This window comes from Muscardinus avellanarius (genome assembly GCF_963383645.1).
Source record: "Muscardinus avellanarius genome assembly, chromosome: 2".
NCBI lineage: Eukaryota > Metazoa > Chordata > Mammalia > Rodentia > Gliridae > Muscardinus > Muscardinus avellanarius.
The window spans coordinates 34,489,022-34,509,993 of record NC_137787.1 but is presented as its reverse complement, the minus strand read 5'-3'; the positions used below and the strand labels follow the sequence as shown (position 1 = coordinate 34,509,993).

Below are 20,972 nucleotides of genomic sequence, written 5' to 3'. Positions count from 1 at the left end.
ATCTTTCAGAGCCTGGACATTCTGGACTTACAGCCTGGTTGCCCTGCTCAGCGGCTGTTAGCTTCTCACATGGCTATCATCTCTGTGCGCTGACAGTCAGTCACCTCCCAGAAGCCCAGCCTGGATCCAGTGTCCCAGAAGCCTCTCAGTGGCAGGGCGGCAGGCCTTGGCACAAATGGCTCTGTGTGCTTAGACTGAGTGAGGACTCTGGGGCAGACTCCATATCCTACCACTGATACTAGCTGTATGACTTGGGCCACATCAGGTACTATCCTTCGCTGTGCCTCAGTTTACCTCATCTATAAAGTGGGGAGACTAGTGGTCCCCACTCCACAGAGTGGCTAGGTGGATTAAATAAATTAATATATATGTATATATAAACAAATTTATTTGTTCAAATTTTAAGTTTAAGTACAAATAAAGCATAAATATAATTTCAGCTATATTCACTCTTTTTTTACATATTATATCTACTGTGAATTGCTTACACTTAATTTTGTACATTTTTGTGTTAAGATGTATTTCATATAAAACATTTAAGCACATATAAATATAATTTCTTACATCATTATTGCTGTTATTGACTACTTTATCTTCCTTCATGGAAAAAGGGATCATGATGGGCTTTTCAACTTTCTTGTTTCATCTGAGCCTATAGATACAGAATCTCTAGTTTCTACAGATGGCTATAATATTCAGAGCAGGGTTTAAGTTAGTTTAAACTTGATCCCTTTGTTTGGAAACTCACAATCTACAACAAATGCCATGTAAATGTTATTTCTCAGAATCCTGTGATGTTCCTCTCTCAGATTTCTTCATTTCAACTTATGTAATAATTTTACTTATTTCTTGTCCCATTTCAAAGGTTTTCTCACCTCTGGAGCAAATGGCCTAAGATAGAAATATGTCAAAATCTTTGTCTTATCCATGTGGTATTTGTAGATCCTGTTATTCCCAGGAGCTATTGATTCAGAGATGCTTCTGAATGAAGTGATTCTGAGAAGAACAGGCTTTCCTTAATTTGCCTTATTGGAACCAGAATAAAGCTAAAGTTTTCCTCTATCTTAACACTCATCAATTATCCATGGATTTAACACTTCACCCCCATAAGCAATAACACCTCCCAGATAGCCATCAACATCAATGAAAAGACGCCCCCTTGGCTTGATGGTAAGTGTGATTCTTCATCAACTCCCACAGAACTCACTTCCTTTATAGCAAATAGAAAACAATCGAGAACACAAACCTACTGTCAGCTTTGACTACTGACAGAGAGGAGCATATCTGCTTCTGACAAAGATGAAGTCAAACCGCTGGTATTTCTTGGTCTTCTGTTTCCAACTTGAAGCTCTGGCAGGTGAGTGGCCCCTACTGAATATTTCTTACTAAGTTACAATTCAAGTGAGCATTATGAAAAATCAAAAGTAGAAAAATTGGGCACAAAAAAGATAGTGGGTTTGTTCTTTGAAAGCAGGAAGAATTTCAGAACAGCCCGAGCACATGGCTAGGGGCACCAATGTCACCCACGTCAGGGCGGGTATATGGCATTTGCTTTGCTGCCTTTGATACTGTGTTTTAAGATGGAAAATATATTTCAACAGATCATTAAATTTTTAAATCATCTGCTTGGAGTTACCTGTCAGTGAATAAAGTAGCAGAGTGGCTCACTGTTCTCAGAGAAAGATGAAAGGCAAAATGACTTATGTCAACAGAATAAAAATTAAATAGCCCTGGCATTTGGGCTGGGAATTCTTCTATGGTAGGAAGTAAAATGGAAGGGCTTTGAATAGAGGGCTTTTGATTTTAATCTTATCAGGAGGGTTCATTGCCTGACATGCATAGTTGGCCACAGGGTTTTTCTGGTTTCTAAGTCTGAGGGTCCCCCCAAAAGGCCAAGGAGGAGGGGATAATTAGAAATGCTCCCCAGCTTCTGCAGATATTAAACATATAATTCTGGACTCTGTTCTTTCCTCTGATATGGTGTATGTTAGATCTTACCTGAGCAGTTTAATGCTATGTACAATGTAAACTAATATATGTGTTTCTATTGCTTCCTGCTCTGTATGTTTTTTGTATTCTCTTCTTTTCTTTCTAACCCTGGTCCTTGTTCTTGAGGCTGGGGAAAGGTCAGTGAAATTATGCCAAATGGGGAAGCTCTATTAACAGAAAAAGTGAAGACGGGACTTTCAGCCAATCTAATCACAGCTAGAAATGTCTTTTTCAGTGGTATCAAGAAATACACATTACTTTTATCTCAAAAAATTTTAAAACCAAACTGGAATTGATCTAATGTTTGATCTTGTACTGACTCAAAGATACCCAAATGCTCTTTTTTTTTTTTTCTTCGGGTTTGGTGATAGAACCCAGGGGCATTTGAAATCTGAGCTACACCCCCTGCCCTATTTTTTATTCTTTATTTTGAAACAGCGTCTCACTAAGTTGCAGAGGGCCTCACTAAGTAAGTGAGGCTGTACGCCAACTGCGATCCTCCTGTCTCAGCCTCCAGAATGCTGGGATTAAAAGCATGTGCCACCATTCCCAACTCCAAATGCTCTTAAATAAAGAATAATGTAGAATGAGAACTAAGGGTCTACTTGCAGCCAGTCCCAAGAGCAGCTCTGGGCTACTTGCTTGTTTACCTAGGCCTTCCCTACAAGCTCGTGGAGTCCTTTAGCAGCATAAAAGACAGGAACAGATGGAATTGAAGTTCATTCATTCATTCACTCATTCATCCGTGCCTTCACTGACACGGAGGAGGCACTGTGTTAGCCTCTGTGTGCAACATCCAGCAAAACCAGTACGTTAATCAAACAGTTCAATGGATTAGTGATAATTACAGTCAAAACTCAGGTCTATGAAAGAATGTAACAAAAGGCCTGTCTAGATGGCTTGGGTGTCTAGGTGGGGTTGGAGAGCAGGGCCATTCTGATATCCTTTCTGTGGAAATGACACGAGTTGCAATTTTATTTATTTATTTATTTATTTATTTATTTATTTATATTTATTTTGGTGGTACTGGGGATGGAACCCAGAGGCTTTCTACTTCCAGGCTATACTCCCAGACCCATTTTATATTTTATTTGGAAACAGGGTCTCACTTTGTTGCTGAGAGCCTCACTAAGTAGCTGAGGCTGGCTTCGAACCTGTGCGATCCTCCTGTCTCAGCCTCCCAAGCGTGGGGATTACAAGCGTGCACCACCATGCCCGGCTTGAGTTGAAATTTTAGAAACCAAGTAGGAATCAATGAGGAGAATAGCATGAAAGTGGAGGAAACCATTGCAGGGCATAGGAAGAGTAATTGTGAAGTACTCATGGTAGGAGTGAATGAAGTCTGTCTGATCAGCAAGTGGGAAGAAGGCAGATATGACTGAGCACAGAGAGGGGAGAGCTTGCTGATGGTGCAAGGCTGGAAAGAAGAGCAGAGGCCAGACCATTCAGACCAGAGCACCATGTTAAAGATTTGGATTTTCTTCCAAGAACATTTGTGCAAGTCATTATTACAGGGTGTGTTTATACTGTACTGCCCCCCAAAAAATTCCACTATGACAATCCCATTTGGATGATTATGGTAGTATCTGGTTTTGTACTCAAGAGATTTGAACTGGTGTTCGTGTTATTTCTGTGGAGGGATAGATCCAGTCCAAGGTAGGGTTATTACAAGTTGCCAAACTAAGCTCATGATAAATTTGACTTCTGGAATAAGATTCATCTTATATTCTAAAAGAATGAAACCAATGCCCAACTCTCATCACACAGAAAATTCAGGCTATGTGGCCTGCCATTTTCCAGTGTCACAGGTGGCAAAACTGATGCACAGGTGGCTAAACGGTAATAATAAACAATCATCATATTCAAAATACCAGCATCAATCTGTGGCCAGTAACTACTAGTTTAAAAGAAATAATCACAGAGAGCCAAACTCAAGCCAACTAAGCAACTGCACGTCCTCTGTCATATTTTTAATCCTCCCAACTCTACAGGCTTTCTCATGCCACAAAGAGGAAGGTAGTCTTATCTTCAGTGAATGCTTGAAATGCGCAAAGAAAGAATTTCAGAGCAGGACAGGCTAGGGGGTTTGCTACCTAATGGTTGGTGGCAGAACCAAGATTAGGATCCCAACATGTCTGATTCCAACATCTGCATTTTTTTCCACGCTTTGTTGACGTAGCAGAGACATCACAGAAATCTCAGGGAGAGACAGATCCGTTTTGTTATTTGGTTGGTAGATTAAGAGGGCTGGGGATCTTGGAGATGGATCAGTCTTTGATGGATCTCAGTGTGAAATCTGACCGAGATCTGTTCTTTTAATCATCTCGGAACAGTAGGAGGCTCTTCTTTATGGGAGAATCTGGGAAAACATGAGCCACAGATTGCATTTAGAAGAGCCTCTTTCTGGGCTTTAGGGCAATGGGGACCACGTAGGTGACCTCTAGAGTCCTGGTTTTAGAAAGAGGACTCTGAGAGCAGTGTGGAGAGTGAGAAGACTCACAGTAGACAGTTTCCAGTATACATGTGTCATGAGGTGTTGCTGGGAGGATGCCCCGTGGCCACTGGGAGCCTTGCTCAGTCACCAGCACTGATTCAGGGGATTCCTGAACCCCTTCACAGCAGGGAAGACAGCCCTGGGTGTTCCCAGCACTGGTCCTCCCTGAAGAGCTCACAGGGAAGTCCGTGAAGATGAGCCCCACCCTTGAGCCCCACCCACGTCTCTCAGGACCCAGCAGAAATATCTCCTGAAATCACCCTCTTCCAGTGTTTATGCTCCATTAAAATAAAACAAAACAAAACTCCAAAGGGCCAATTTTTTTTTTTTTTTTTGCAGTGGGAATTCAAGTCATTGCCATTCAGCATAATAAGCCTGTGCTTAGTTTTATTCCTCTACTACTGTGTGTGTTTACTACTTATTTTATTCATTGAATCCTCTTCCTCTTTTATTTTTATCAGAGTGACATTTCTTTTAACTCTCTTCTTTGCCTCTGGCAAATTTGGAATGATCAGCTACACTTCTTAACTTACTGACATTGTCCTGCTCAGAAGTTCTTAAGTGAACACCTATTGGTTCTCGTTCTGAAGTAACCGTGAGGTGATATGCTCTAGCCCAGCGTGCCCACCCCACCTCCTGAACGGACCTGAGGACTTCCATGTGTGTTCTTCCCTCCCCACTCCCACATTGCCCCAGTTAGCACACCCCGGCTGCATACATGGGTTTTATTTAGATAATTTAATGCTTCGAGCTGCACAGCATTCCTCTTCTGTTTTATGATTCCTTTCTTTATACACTTAGATCATCTCTTTCAGCATCATTCTGGACATTTGTACCTGTTTTGCAATCTCTGTTTTGATTCAAAGATCAGAGAACTTTCATTATTTTCTTGATATATTCCTAGTTTCTGAATCCCAGCACAGGTAAAGATGTCTTTCTTTTACCCTGACGGGTGATGGATATCTTTTCTGGAGCTGAGGTTCTGGAGTCTTTTAGTGGTCTGTGGAATTTTCATCCACCATCTGTTGGCTTCTAGGGTTATTGCCTTCTCTTATAAGGAATTTTCAAACAAAAGGCATCTTGAAAATTTCGAAGCTTGCAAGCTACTCAAACCAATATTGGGATGCAGGGATTCCACCAGTGTATGCCTCTGTTTCTTTATCTTCATTATTTTTTCTGAGGACTGGGTGAAACTTCTTAATCTGTAGATTTAGGTTTCATCCTTTAGGTGATTATTTTCCTCCTGATGTTTGTTTAATCATACCGTTAACTCTGCCCACCTCCTCTTCTCAAAACCTATATTCTCATGTAAAATCTTGAATCTTTTGCTTTCTCATCAGTAGTAGACAAAAAGCTTTTCATAACCTGGGGCACCAGTTATCCACAAGACTTTCAGATAAAATTATTTTTCAGATTACTAGTAGCATATTACCATTTCTTGATAGAAATGAAATGTAGGTGTATAGGGAGGATTTAAATTCTCATTGTAGTTTTGTTCATGGTAAGATCTGTAGCATAGTTTGACTTTAAAAAATCCACACCATTTCACAGTTGTAGACTGAGCAAAAACTGCAACTTATGCTATCTCCCTGTTTCAAGAATATTGAATTTGATATGTAAAATGATTTACTAGGCTTTTCAAATAAAAATTATTTTAAAATCATGTGTAGCCTATAATTAAAGAAAAGGTCACATTTTCTTCATATGTGGCACCTCTGAGCGACTGTTCTTCTAATAAACCAAGGCTGTCGAGGGTCACTTTTTGATCATTCTAAATAAAATAAAAATTTTGGCATTTGAGCCCTTATAAAAATTCAAAATTATATTTTGGAATGTGAAACATTAGTATGTACAGAAGATGAAACATAAATCGAAGCAGTTAGTAAAAAAACTATCCCCCCTCCCCTACATACACACACTGGTCAGCCTCTGAGGCTGACCAAAACAGACAAAGATTTGGAAATTTAAAGAGTCAGAAATTGGAGACAGGAATCTCCTGCAGGTCATGTGTCATATAACCATGCTTGTATCTACTTTACTACTTTACTTGATGAGCAGTGAGGAAGACACAGGTCGTCCCTGAGCAGGGGACATACTCAAGAGCTTGGATTCAGCTGACCACAAGTGCTGATATAAACCATGTGAGCCATGTTGATGCAGATATAGCACTTTCCAGAAGCAATTAAAATCTGCTTGACTTTGAGAAATCAAACTTTTTATGGCTAAGGTTTATGTTGTTCTAGGACTCAGTATCAAAGAATTCATTCATATAATAATAACAACATCAACCCCTCTACTACACTCACAATTAAAATTCTATTCATTTTGTACTATTTAGGACTAACGCATTATTTCTATATAAGTGCCTGTATGCACTTATTTATGTATGATGGGAGTTTTTTAATATATATAAATCTATTTCTGTACATTTCTATAGGCAAATAAAGTTACAAGGTAATTATTAAGAATTTGGATTCTGCCGGAGGAAGGACCTAGACTTTTCTGCAGATTCAAATACACACTGCATAAGACACAAGAGCTGATGAATAAATGTCTAGGAAAATGAGAGCATTGAGCAGTGTAATTGCATATCTAAGAAATTGTTTTATATATTTTTTTGGTGTCACACAACACACATGTTGTACCCATTTGAATACTATTTTAAGTATTTAGGGGCAATAATATGTCTAATACACGTTAGAAGGAGAAGATCTGTCTGAAAATAATTTCCAATCTAGTGTTAAAGACTTCTTTTTGCTTCCTTTTTTTTTTTTTTTTTTTTTTTTGGTGGTACTGGGGTTACTGGAAGTCCTTCTACCTCTGGGCTGCGCTCCCAGACCTATTTTTACTTTTTTATTTGGAAACAGGGTCTCGTAAGCCTGCGCGGCTGGCTTCAAACCTGCGTGATCCTCTTGTCTCTGCCTCCCAAGAGCGGGGATTACAAGCGTGCGCCACCACGCCCGACTTTGCTTCCTATTCTTTAGCAAGTCTCTTTAGATCTTCTGCTTCCATTTCTGAAAATGAGAGACCTGGACTAGATTAGTAGACCAGGAGATTCATTAAACTTGTGGACCTGGGGCCCAGCGTGTAGGTTCAAATGATGCCCCCACTACATATTGGCACAATCACCTTGGGCCAGTTATTCAAGCCTCAGTTTTTTTTCAGCTGTAAAACAGAGAAAAATAGACAACTTGATGTAAAAGGCTGTTATGAGAAGCAAATGATATATTTAATGCGATGCATTTAAACAGCACCATATGCATACAAAGCATTTAATACTAATAAATGCTGCTGTTCTTGTTATTTGGAAGTCACCGAAGACTATATGCAGTTCAAAGAATTCACGGAGTATCATTCAGTTTGAGTCTTTGGAAATAAATGTTCCACAGTTTCCAGCAAACAGGCTCTTTTCCTCTACTTTTCTTACTCTTCTCCTTGGCCCATCCCAAGGACATCTGCCCGTATCATGCTCAGCCCTCATATTCTATTCATTCATTAAAAAACTATTGCTGCATTTCTACTATGTCCCAGGTCCTGGGGTTGTTTAGACAACCATGATGCAGCCCTTATCTTTATTAGATATCATGGATAAATGAATAAGAAGGACAAGAATAATGATGATCTAGGGTAAGATGCATATAAATGCATTGGTTTAAACCAAGCATTAGTGAGAGCTTAGAGATAGGAGTCTTTGGGGTTCTTTGAAATACCTCAAGAGACAAGTTGGTATTTAAAATGTTTCTTAGCCGGGCATGGTGGTGCACGTTTGTAATCCCAGCATTCGTGGGACAGCCTCAGCTACTTAGCGAGGCCCTTTGTAACTCAGTGAGACCCTGTTTCAAAATAGAGAATAAAAAAAATAGGGCTGGGGGTGTAGCTTGGAGGCAAAATGCCCCTCGGTTCCATCTCCAGTACTCCCAAAAACTGATTCTTAAAGGATGAATGAAGGTTTCTAATCAGAAACAGGGGTGATAGAATATTACAGTTTATGAAAACAGAGGTACTGATGTGAAAGGAATGGCCAGAAAATACACTGTGCTTGCAGGGATGGTGTCTGGGACTGAAAACTTTTCGTGTCATGCCAAGGAGACTGCTTTCTTTTAGGTGACAAGAGACCAACGGAGATGTTTAAGCTGGGGCGTGAAATGCCTTTTAGAAACACAATTTTGGGAGCAATGGAGGAGGGAAGGGATTGGTGTCAGGAAGGCCAGTCAAAAAGATGCTTCCACAGAAGAGCAAAGACATGGCAAAGGTCTAGAGTGGCAATGGGATGGAGAGAAGGAATCAAATTTAAGAGATATCCATGAGCCAGAGTCCACTGAACTTGGCAACCAATTAGATGAAAACAGCCAGAGGAAGACTCTGAGGGTCTCAATGTCCGACTAGTGACTCCTTATAATGATGGGATTTGGTGAGTGAATATTACATTTGCTTTGGAAATGTTATTCTTGATGTGCTGAAGTACATCCAGATAGAGATGCTGAAAGACATTAGGAAAAAAGGGCTGGCATGTTGGGCTGGAGATACAGCAGTGAGTTAGTGTGGTCAGTATGAGAGCTGGAGCCAGAGATGTACATGAGTTCACACAGCATAGACCTGTCTGTGCGCAAAGCGCTTCACACGGCAGTTGAGGAGGGGGAAGCAATGTGGGTGTTCGGGGGGTACGGATAAAACTCTCCCTCCCCTTCTGTGGAATAGAGCTGGGTTCGTTTAATCTCCTGTGATTTCCCTAGTATGATAATTTCAAATCAGTGGCAATGAAATAATGAACAGAGTAACTTATTTGCAAATTAATTACTTTGTGAATATTGCTGCAAAGTTCTATAACACCTTTGGGATTTTTCCATTTTCACAAAGAAAATAACTCTTAACGAGGAGAAAATGGATCTTTCATTTTTCTGATTATATATATATATACTTAGAGAACCCGGGGTTGTTTTATGCCCCTGATAAAGTTCCTTGAAGAGTAAAAACAATTCACACACAGTGTGTGTGTGTGTGTGTGTGTGTGTGTGTGTGTGTGCGCGCGCATGTGTGTGTGCGTGTGTGTGCGCACTAATACACACGTGTATTCTTTTGGCTTTTAGCTTTGTCTTCACTTTTCTTCACACATTTTTAGCCTCCCCCTCCCCAAATGTCAGGTATTTCAATGGAATCAGATTTACCTCACATACCCTTCTTACCTCCATGAGCTCAACTACTTCTTTAGAATATAGATACCTTTGACATAATGTAAATATGGAAATGAGGAACAGCTACTAGGCAGGATTCTATGATTTGAGCTGGAGGACTCATAAGAGATAACACTGTTTTCATGAAAAATGGGGGGGAAAGTGGTAGGAAGCACATTTTTAACAATGCCAGAATTTCTTAGTAAAAGATCAAATGTAACCATAACCCAGTATAAATATAATCTTTAGAACTCTGCCTCTTACATCACATTCCGATGCAGTGCTTAACTAAGGTTTATCATTATTTGATTATAGAAAATGTGTTTAATAAGCACTATTGATAATTGCAAACTCAGGAGATCTTATCTAACACCCTGAGACCTTTGTAGAGGTTTGTGGTTAGAAGTCTGAGTTAAAGAGAATAAATTATATTGCTGATGTGTTTTATGCCAAACTTCTGCATTGTGTGGGTTCTTTTAATGTCTTCACCAAGAGATTTTCAACTGAGCTACACCCCCAGTCTGATTTTATTCTTTTATTTTGGAATAGCGTCTCACTAAGTTGCAATGAGCCTCACTAAGTTGCTGAGGCTGGTCATGAACCTGTGATCCTTCTGTCTCAGTCGCCTAAGTATTACATTACAAGCATGCACCAGCTTGCCTGGCTAGCAGGATGGGTCTTAAACAGACCACTTTACATTAGAGAAATGCAGTAGTTTAGATAATAAATTAATCAGTTTGCCAATAAACTCTTTAACTGTGGTGCAATTCTTGAGTAAATGACCTTTCTTCAGAGATTTTCTGGATGGCCCTCTAAAAGGAGTTGAAAATGCTTTATCTTTGAAAAATTTTCAAACCTAAAAAAAACTCATCCAATATAAAAATCTGATTTTACTCTTGAAGACATTAATCTATTGATATAAAAATTTATATTGCAAAAGTCATAGGAGCAGCTAACAGTTTGAATCTTTATTAAGAAGAATATACCCTATTAGACATGGTACTCGATGTGATTCAGAAAATATAGTACTTGTTTTTTAGAGTGATTATAATCTATGCATGCCAACAGAAAGTAAACCTCTATGAGTAGCAAAACCAAAACATACCTAATATTCAGGCTTTAAGACGCATCAATCATCAGGATATAAAATAACATCAGGATATAAAATAACGAGTTGCAGCTGAGATGGAGAAGTGGCATAAAACGAGGTTGAGAAAATTAGGTCTTCTTCCCAATGACAGATTTTTAGCAGTGGTCCTCTAAGGTTCAGTTCTTTGTGACTGCTATCTAGCTTGGTCACTGTTTGTGACCACCGTTTATACCACTGTCTAGCTCCATGACTTTGCTAGCTTCTATTGAACTTGGATTGTTTCAGAAATTTTTCACACACCACAAAATTGTGTGGCCTCAGGCAAATAATTTGTTCTGCCTGGCTCTTTAGTTGTCTGTATACAAAACATTTGCTTGACTTCTAAGTTCACCAGGTCTGGGCATGACTGGGTATGAAGCTGAGAAGTTGTTGAACCATGTTACAGGAAATGAGGAGTGTGAAGGTGAGGGGGATTATAGGAAGCTTGAAACATGGACAGAGAGCACATATGAGGATTTATTGGAGGTGGAGATGGTATGTTAGGAAGAGTGATAAACATATCAAATAGTGTAAGAGGAAATATTTTGGAGGCGGATTTTACAGAAAGAAGCTATATATGAAGAAAATGTAAATGTGAGAGGAATAAAGAGAAGAAGAAGGAGGCTGATGAAAGGGGCACTCAAAAGGTTTTTACTTATATGGCAGAGGAACTAGCCAAACAGACTTGACATCCAACCAATCAAAACAGACACTGTATGTTAAAGTTGGTGCTATCATACAAGAACTCAGTTGAGTATTAGACTTGGAGATCAGGACATTCAAAGGGAATAGAGAAAGATTCTGGCTGCTTCTGCAGTTCTAAGACAGGAAATGTGTTCAGATTTTTCTTAAATTATCTACTCACTGAGTTCTCATTGTTATAAGGGATGTTGTCCTTTTGATATTATTTTTCAAAATATTACCAAAGGCTCTGAAGAATTTTTGAATTGGTATTTGAGAATATTAGCTCTATAGGTGATAAAATAATTTTGAAGTAATTAATTAATTACCAGGGTTGAAAACACTCAACTTGTATACAGATAGTTGTCAAATGGTTTTCCAGATTGAAAGCTTAAAACATTTGGTATGTGAAAACTTGAGTCAGCCTTATTATCACTGCAGTTAATAATAAAAGGGAAACCCAGACAGTTTTTAGATAAAAATGATAAAACGAGCAATTAAGACTGTCCAATGGAAACCCCATGTTGGACTGTCCAGTTGATGCCAAAGGCACACAAATTGGTACTGTCATTCAGTAAAAATGGAGCCCTTCCCAATCTCTTAAATACTTCTGTGGCAAGAAATAGTCACGGTCATTTCCATTTTTCTGACTCCTTGGAATATTTCATCTTAAGAAGAATTATGGGAACATAGTTTTCTTTTTGGAAGACTCACCCAAGAACAATACTTAGCTCTCTGAATTGCTTGTAGTCTCTTCTGGATAGGTCCTAATCCTGAGTCCATAGAGTATAAATGTTGGGAAGATGTTTTAAGGATTTTTTTGGTTTAATTTCATTGACAGGTGAGGAGACTGGAGTCCAGAGGTGTCCTCTAGTCACAGACCCTTACGAGTGGCAGAACCAGAATTTGCTTCTGGTTCCTTGAGAACCACTGCACTGCATTTCCACCATTACATTTCATCTTATTTCGGGTTATAGAACACAGAGTGAGCACAAAAAGGGAAAGACCGTAGACAACTTAATCTTCAAAAATAGAAAACAATGCATCTGTGTCGGGTTGCGTGCTATACTGCCACAGACACTTTTGCCCCAAGAGCTTTTTGTTGTACTTGTTGCCATTGTAAAGTCCTCGGGCAATTTGATCTGCAAATTTCTAAAGGAACTGGCAACCAGACCATTGTCATTATCTTCTGCAGCAAACAGTAGAAACAAAAGCATCAAAGCAAGAGTGGCGCAACATAATTCACTCTCAGACAGATAAATCCCCAAGTGGAATGCCCTTTATTTAAATCTGATATAGCCTGCACCTGTCCTCATGCTGCCTGCCCTTCTTTTGCCTTTTTCTGACATTGTTCCCTCCAATTTTAGAAATGAACAAGTATTATTTTCTTCCCATATACTTTTCACATTGCTATACTGAAATGTGAATAAAATGTAAGTGTGCAATTTAATGAATAAAGGTAAAGTGTACTGACTCACCCCCAAATCAGCACAGGCTAAGACATAAAACACTGTCAGACACAGAAGCCTTCCCATGTCTGTTTTTCTTCCTAATTCTAACTCTCCCTCCCCCTTCAGACTGGATTTTGTGATACTCATTTAGGTTATATGTCCTATTTCTATTCTTTTAGTGTTTATGCAAGAAATAAGAACATGCATACTTCACTTATCAGTGTTTCAAGCCACAAATGCCTTTATTGTCCTCTTAGACAAAATGTTCTAGGTTGATAGGTAGTTTCTTTCATCACATTGAAGATATAATTTCCAATTACACTGCATGGCTTTTATTGATGATGTAGAGATATCATATGACATTCTAATAGTTGCTTCTTTGAAGATAATCAGTCTCTTTTCTCTAGCTTTATTTAGGATTCTCATTAATATATCTTGAGTTGTGCATTTTTTCTTAAAGAGATGATTGTGATTTGTTTGTACCCTTCAATCTGTGGATTGTGACTATTCTGAATAATTAATCTAATCTATCTTTTAGTTCATCACTTCTCTTTGGAGCCTCATCTAATATGCTTTAAACCTGTCCATTGAGTCTTTAATCTCAGCAATATTGCAAGTTATGTTATGTTTCTTTTTCAAATTTGTTGACTTTAAAAATATTTCCTGTGCCCTACAGATATTATTATAAGTCTTTTATTTTCTTAAAGACAATAACTGTTTTATTTTGTGGGTCTGATAACTCAAAGATATAAATTGTGGACTTGTTTCTGTAGTCTTTTGTTGCCTTGTTCCTTGGGTGTATTGTTATTTTTAATAATGTGCTTGTCATTGTATTTAAATATTATTTGTAGGATTTATTTGATGCAAGGTATAAATATCTCTTAGAAGAGATTACATTTTTACTTTTAAAACTTAGGAGTAATAAAAGTTCAAGATTACCTTAAGTAAAATTAAAGGTTCGAAGTTTTCTGGACTACTAGAGAGATTTGAAGGTGGTCTATAATCTTCATGATGGTTGGTTTACTTCTGGTTACCTGTACTCCAGGAACATAATTCTTTGGGAACAAAGATTGTTAGGAGAAAGTCTAGACTCATCTTTGCAGATTCTAAGAGATAAAACAAAAACAAAGTTTGAATTTGAGAGAACAGCAAATGTTCTCAGAGCAAAAACAGCCTTTTAAGTTATGTTCCTCCCTTTGGGTTCTGTTTTTTTAAGTTTATACTTTATCATCATTTGTACAAACTATTCAATCCCTTTCATATTAATTTTAGGCATTTTGTTCAGCTTTTTTGTGCTGAATAATCTGTATTACTATAATAGAAAACTGGAAAATTTGTGCTTATTTTCATAACCAAAATCCCTAATCTGAAAATCTACTTCTTGAAAATACAAGAGGCATAAATTGAATTCTAAAAATTTTAAGATAAATAATTGTGATAAATTTTAAATGAAATTAAGGCAACTGGTACAAGCAAAGATGTAGCAAATGAATCCTCCTCTACAATGCTAGTCTTATACAAATTGGAGCACTTCTTTAAGAAAGCAGTATGACAAGCCATAGTTACAATATTTAAACATTTTGACCAAATATCATAATATTTACATGAAAGCAAAATACTGAAAATAACCTGAATTTCCAACCTTAGTGGATTAGTTTTTAACATATTATGATAGACAAACATGATGGTCCATTTATCAAGAAAGATTATAGGATAAATATGTAAAAACTGAATAGTATATGACATTAATACCAATAGCAGAACACAAGATAATATACTTCCTGGTTTTTTTTTTTTCTTTTGCGGTATTGTGGAGGAACCTAGAGGCATTCTACCACCGAGTTACCCCCCCAGCCCTATTTTTTAGTCTTTCTATTTTTTTAATTAATTTATTTTTTTGTGGTACTGAGGGTGGAACCCAGGGGCTTTTCTACCTCCGGGCTATACTCCCAGACCTATTTTATACTTCATTTGGAAACAGGGTCTCACTAAGTTGCTGAGAGCCTCACTTTGAGGAGCTGAGGCTGGCTTCGAACCTGTGTAATCCTCCTGTCTCAGCCTCCCAAGTGCTGGGATTACAAGCATGTGATACCACACCCTGCTAGTCTTTTTATTTTTTGAAACAGGGTCTCACTGAATTGTGAAGGGGCTCGCTAAGTAGCTGAGGTTGTTCATGAACCACAATCCTCAGGTCTCAGCCTCCCGAATGCTGGGATTACAAGTGTGTGCCACCATGCCCGGCTATACTTTCTATATAGAATAAGCATATATCTGGAAGGCAAAGAACAAAAATATACAAAAAGTATTTTATATCACTTTTGGGGATTTTTAAAAATTTTATGTACTTTTGTAATCTTCCTAAGAAAAGGGACATTTTAAACCTTAAGTAAAAATCTACCAAGTTAACATCTTCCCCTGATTTTAGCATAAGACTTTGTCATAAGTTTATATATATACGTATGTTGTGGTACTGGGGATTGAACTCAGGGGTGTTCTACCTTTGAGCAACACTCCCAGTCCTATTTTATTTTTTATCTGGAAACAGTCTCACCAAGTTGCCTTCCTGAGTTTCTGAGTCTGGCTTTGAACCTGCCATTCTAATATATCAGCCTCCCAAATACTGGGATTACAGGTGTGTGCTACCATATCTGGCTACTTTGTTATATATACATATCTTAAATAAAAGAATCATAAAAAGTAAAAGAAAGAGCAATTTGAATTTGTATAGTAATAGCTTAGAATTTGTAACCAAGCTAAAGCCTTTTCAGTTTCTTCCTTCTGTGATCCCAAATATCTCACAAAAACAACTTTGGTTCTTATGAGCTTAAAAGTTTATTTAAAAATGTGAGAAAGTAAGCAAAGTCTGGGATCTTATCTTTATCATCAGGCTTTGATTCATATCTCAGTGACTGAATTTCAGAGAAGACACGTTACTATCATTTGAACATAATCTGTTATACCCTCTGCAGTGGCATGGTATAATGCTAATATATATATATTTATATATATATTTATATATAATCATTCAATTTTAGCTTCAGCTATTTTTCACTTTTAAGAGTGGTTTTCCTTTAAACAACATATTTCCCCAAATTTCTCCTTGTTCAGTTAATGACTACTTAGGCTTTAAATTGTTTTGAAAGCCGCTTCTTTGAAGGGACATTTTCTGATCTTCCAATCAAAAGTATAACCCACTCTGACACCACTACATTTTATCTGAATAGTTCACTATTTCAAGCACAAAGTATGGTGTATCCCACACATTTATTTTCTATTTGTACCCATTGTGAAAGTAGCAAAAGGGTAGGAATTGTATCTGTTGAATCATACTGTTTAAATATTTTACTAAATACTTAAAATTTTACATATTATGTTACAAGTGATAAGCACATTTATGATTAGTTTTTTCTTAGAGCATGGTTTTACCTTTTGTTATGTTTTTTCTTTGATTGGATATGAAATTCTTTCATTATGGTGCAATAGAGGTGAGTGTATGAAGACAAGAAATTGCATTTATGTTTAAATATAATTATTAGGGCAAATATCCAGAAAGTGTCACTTTTTCTTTTTTTCTTCTTTTTTTATCCAGGAGAAATCAATGATTCTGCCATGTATGAGATGTTTACATTTCACAATGGAGGGGTGCAGATTTTGTGCAAATACCCTGAGACTGTCCAGCAGTTTAAACTGCAGTTGCTCAAAGGGAAGCAAATACTCTGTGATCTCACCAAGACAAAGGGGAATGGAAACGTGGTGTCCATTAAGAACTCCAAATTCTGTGACTCTCAGTTGTCTAACAACAGTGTCTCTTTTTTTCTAAATAACGTGGACAGTTCTTATGGCAGCTATTACTTCTGCAAACTGTCAATTTATGATCCTCCTCCTTTTCAAATAAAAATTCTTAAGGAATATTTGCATATTTATGGTAAGATGTTACTTTTATGTTTGGGGCTTAAGAGTACATAGGCCTTTTGACAACTTCTCTTATTAATGAAAACAATTAAAAATATATTCTCTGTTGTAGTTCGTATAGGTGTCGTTGATGGGCAAATCATTTTTATGAAATATGCAGATATGATTTATTCTTATTATTAATTGATGCTTAATAGGCAACTTATTCACATAGATTGTTGAATTAGAATTAGGTCAGCTTAAAGACAAGCTTGAACACATATGCCATTGAAAAACAGAAAAAATCAAGACAACCAACGTGGTTTAATGGCTATTACCTCTATTTTCCTAAGTTTTAAAATAATTTTGTTTTGGGTTTGTGGAATGAAGTGAGACGATTGAAAGTTTATAGTTTTATGCCGTTACATTTTCTACTTACTCTTTTGCAATAAAACAGAAAGACTCTACACACTTGTAAACATATATTTGTGGTTGCTTGGGATTATTATTATTATTATTATTATTATTATTATTATTACAGTACTGAGGATGGAACCCAGGGGCATTCTACCCCCTAGCTCTAACCCCAGCCCTATTTTTTATTCTTTATTTCGAAACAGAGTCTCACTGAGTTGCAAAGGGCCTCACTAAGTAGTTGAGGCTTTCTGAAAACCTAGGTGTTCCTGTCTCAGCCTCTCAAATGCTGGGATTACAAGTGTGTGCCACCATGCCCGGCTTGTTTTTGGTTTTAGTTTCTGAATTCTTTCTATAATACTGAGGTGATATTAGTCAGCTTACTGGATATCATGATTGTAATGAAGAAAAGCTTTACCTGACTAAGCATATCCTTTAATTTGTATAAAAGAAAGTATGGCTCATTACTGAAGGAGATTTGATTCTCAGTTATTTTTCTTATTAACATATCTTTCCTCCAACTCAGAATCACACCTTTGTTGCCAGTTGAAGTTCTGGGTGCCCATCGGATCTGCAGCTTTTGTTGTCGTGCACATTTTTGGATGTGTATTTATTTTTTGGCTTACAAAAAAGGTGAGTGATTTCTATCTTCTCTTTCATCTTCTGATTTGAGTGGCTGCTTACTCACCAAAAATACACATTGCTTTTGCCAGAGTAATATGATCAGCAGGTAGACAATCCCTTTCCCCCAAGATATAGCTACTAATTAAACTAATAACTTGTAACGAAGCTTATTTATTTATTTATTTATTTATTTATTTATTTATTTATATACTTATTTATTTATTTTGTAGCCTACTTCATCCCATAATAAACTCAGTGGCTTACAGAGCTATGTTATCATTACTATTATTCAAAAGAGATAGGGGATTGGGGTCAAGGGAAGATAAAATATTAGGAAGTGAGTAGATGCCTCTGGCTTTTAAAAACTATTAAATGTGGACTGGAAATTTTCTTTTGAGTGTTTGGGGATGAAACCCAGGGAGATTTGACCTCCGATCTACACCCCCTGCCCTATTTTTTTTATTATTTTATTTTGAAACAGGGTCTCACTAAGTTGCAGAGGGCTTCACTAAGCAGCTGAGGTTGTCCGCAAACTGCGATCCTCTGGTCTCCACCTCCCGAATACTGGGATTACAAGCGTGCGCCACCACACCCAGCTGTGGACTGGAAATTTGAATTAGCTTTCTAAGAGTTGGGCAAACACGAAATAATTAGTTTGGAGCGTTGCTTAACTAGTAAGTTAAAAAAATCTGTGACAAAGTCTTACAAAGTGCCCGTAGCAATAGGAAGGGAATGTGCTAGCTTTTTTACATGGTAAGTCATGACACTTCCCACATTTCAAGATAACTTCAGAAAGACACAACACCAACAATAACAACAAAAATATCTAAGTGTTGTGGAATATTCTTTTTAGTTGTTCACATTGTAGGTTCTTAATCAAAGAACTTATACCATTCTGCATGTTACGCAGGTGAGCTGGCACTCAAGGGTGTACAGGGGCTGGTTGTTGACCAGTGTATCTGTGCCAGGCTAGAATTTGAAAAGGAGGTAAAGAAGAAAGAGGATGAAGGAGGACCCACAATCTAAATCTACTGGGTAAAGAACATTAAAGATAAAATTAAAGAAGTTCAGCAGAAAGCTTTGTATTTAAAGCTTTTTTTTTATAGTGTTCTACTTCACGTATAGTCAGGAGCCAAAGTCCATTATTATACTTTAATCATAGATGCTTCAAAAGAGAAAACAGTCCAAAAATAGACAGGAAAATGGGAAGGAACAGATAACAAACTATGCTTCTGACTTTTTCTTTCAGAAGTATGCATCCAGTGTGCATGAACCCAACAGTGAATACATGTTCATGGCTGCCGTGAACACGGCTAAGAAACCTAGACTTGCAGGTAAGGCTCCACCTGGGGTTTTGGGTAGGGAAGAGGGTTATTTATATTAAGCCTGGAATTGATTTTTTTTATTTTAAAGGAAAGGAAGATGTATGTGAGGTCTAATTTTAGCATTTTTTGTTGAAAATCTGGATTTTAAGTTTTGCTGAATTTACACATTCAGTTTATTACTTTCAACATATTGAAAATAACAAGTCTGTAAACCACTGTTGAAAATAAATAACAGCATACAGGGAAAGGGGTATTCTGGGGACCACACATATGTATGGGAATTTTGAAATGATATTCAGAAGAGAGATCTGGGCTGAAAGAAGATCTACGTAGATCTGATCTATGGGGAAAGAAGAAGAATATGATTAAGATAGTTAATTATGGTGTAAAAGAGAAGGCAAATTTAGAAAACTGGGATGGCTTCAGAAATCTTAGTTAAGTGAAACAAAACGTTGACCTATTCTGTTGAGAAATAGGTATTGTCAAGTCTGATGAACATCCAGAAAGTTTGAAAGCATCCATTTTGGAAAACTTGTAGACTTTGAAATTAAATTTTGTACTACTGAGGCTGAAGTGATGTGATACATGGAAAGAAACAGAAGCCACTGTGTCTTGCCACCACTTAGTGTTTTTTTTTTTGTTGTTGTTGTTTTTTTTTTTTTTGGTGATACTGGGGATGGAACCCAGAGGTATTCTACCTCTGAGCTACATCCTCAGCCCTATCTTTTATTTTGAAACAAGGTCTCACTAAGTTGTGGAGGGCCTCACTAAATAGTTGAAGCTGGCTGTGAACCTGTGATCTTCCTGTCTCAGCCTCTCAAGTACTGGGTTTACAAGCATGGGTCACCACACCTGGTTGACCACTTAGTAGTTAAGGAACACTCATAGCTTGTGTCTTTATGGAATTAAAGCATAGAATGGGGGTGAAAATTCACCATTAGTCCATCTCCTCCTTTTTTTGTTTTTTAGATGACTGAAATTGATGCCCAGTGTGTTCAGTAATTTGACTGGTTCCCCAGACAGTTAATACAATACCTTTGAGGGTATGTTACCAGGGTCTTAGCTCTAGGCCACAGGGGCCTGACTTCATCAGACCTTTGCAAAGTGTACAGATACTCCCCCATACCCCAAACTGTTCTCTTGAATAATACAAGTGAGATACTTATCTACCAGTACCAGTAGTTTAGAGCTGCCTGCAGAGGCATTAACTCTCTCTCTCATTGCTGAGCTTGGGATGAGCCTTGTGCCCTGGGCTTGGGATGAGACTGTTGGCAAGTTTTCAGAAACAGCCGGGGGGCAGAAAAGCAGAGAGCCACACAGGGGTCTACTATATCAGAGTAGTCAACATTTGCACCCCACCCCACCTTCTTCTCCCCGGCAGCAGCTGGAGTCAGGGTGGGCAGTTTCAAAGTAAAGAGGTCTCATAGGCATTGGGAGTGTGATGTGCAAAACTTCATAGAAAAATGAAGATTTGGTTGCTGCCTCTTGAAGCATAAATACCAACTCAGACGGTGTACATCTCTATGTGTGTGGGTGTGTGTACAAGAGGGAAAGAGGAAAGCCTGTTGAAGGGAATTGGCTCATGGACTGCTTTTAAAGAATTTATGTTAAATTTTTGTTACAGATGTAACCTCTGGCACCCCCAGGCATGAAAAATGTTGGCCAGCCCCTACCCCTCAAATTTAAAGTAGAGAATTTTTTCATTTCCTGGACCACAGAATCTGACTTGATATGACTACATGCATCTCCTGCTGGCGTTTTGTTCATTCTGGACCAGTGACTATATCAGTCAACAGGGATTTT

At 37.8% G+C, this 20,972-nt stretch overlaps 1 protein-coding gene across 1 annotated transcript; it reads left to right on the top strand.

The window, feature by feature from the left end:
• Positions 1-1,299: 1,299 nt before the first annotated feature.
• Positions 1,300-19,335, top strand: ICOS (inducible T cell costimulator; the record flags this gene model as incomplete). The annotated part of the gene is made up of 4 exons (XM_080690158.1): positions 1,300-1,357; positions 16,505-16,840; positions 17,747-17,853; positions 19,094-19,335. 4 exons carry the CDS (start codon positions 1,300-1,302, stop codon positions 19,226-19,228), a joined length of 636 nt encoding a protein of 211 aa, XP_080546284.1. The 3' UTR covers positions 19,229-19,335.
• Positions 19,336-20,972: the final 1,637 nt, after the last annotated feature.